This window comes from Dipodomys ordii, unplaced genomic scaffold, assembly GCF_000151885.1.
Source record: "Dipodomys ordii isolate 6190 unplaced genomic scaffold, Dord_2.0 Scaffold64, whole genome shotgun sequence".
Lineage (NCBI taxonomy): Eukaryota > Metazoa > Chordata > Mammalia > Rodentia > Heteromyidae > Dipodomys > Dipodomys ordii.
In genome coordinates, this window is record NW_012267280.1 from 1,629,370 (window position 1) to 1,629,910 (window position 541).

General features: G+C 62.8%; 1 protein-coding gene across 1 annotated transcript in view; it reads right to left on the minus strand.

Annotated features, from left to right (window-relative positions):
* The window catches only part of Eef2 (eukaryotic translation elongation factor 2), a 7,221-nt gene extending 7,072 nt beyond the window's left edge, over positions 1–149 (minus strand). The window contains exon 1 of the mRNA XM_013022780.1: positions 55–149. Coding sequence (XP_012878234.1) covers positions 55–57 — 3 coding nt within the window. The 5' untranslated portion in view covers positions 58–149. The remainder of the gene's footprint in view (positions 1–54) is intronic.
* Positions 150–541: the final 392 nt, after the last annotated feature.

Consider the following 541-nt stretch of genomic DNA (forward strand, 5'->3'; position numbering starts at 1 on the left):
CCCCGCCGAGGCCCCGACGAACCGCCGAGGCCCCAGCGGCACCGAGTCGCTCACCATGGTGGCGGATGGCGGTGGATTCTCCCAGGTAGAACCAAACGAGGCGAGTCGCGCCAAGGATGGCGGCGACAGCGGCGGAAGAGAACGCTGACGTCAACACTCGCTCTTTTATACGTCGACGCCGGTTGAGGCGGTCACATGACTGCGCTGCGGGAGGCGTGGCTACGCCGGCGCTCCTGCGCATGCGCCGGGCCGCTCGTCTCGTTAACCCTTTAGGCGCCTAACCAATCCCTGCGCGAGCGCCCGGCCTCGGCGTCCCCTCGGCGGATGGAGGTGCCGGTGTCTGCGTCTCGGCCCTCCCCGTTTGCAAAGTTCACCAACACGAAACGGAGAGCTGGGATAAGTCATCATATCCGCACAAATAATAATGATAATAATAACCATAACCATCAGCGAGTCACTGCAAAGTGCAGAGCGCAGGTATGAAGCGTGCAAGGTGGATGAGGATCGGGGTGTGCATCCCTGCCCGTTCCCGGCTGGGGAC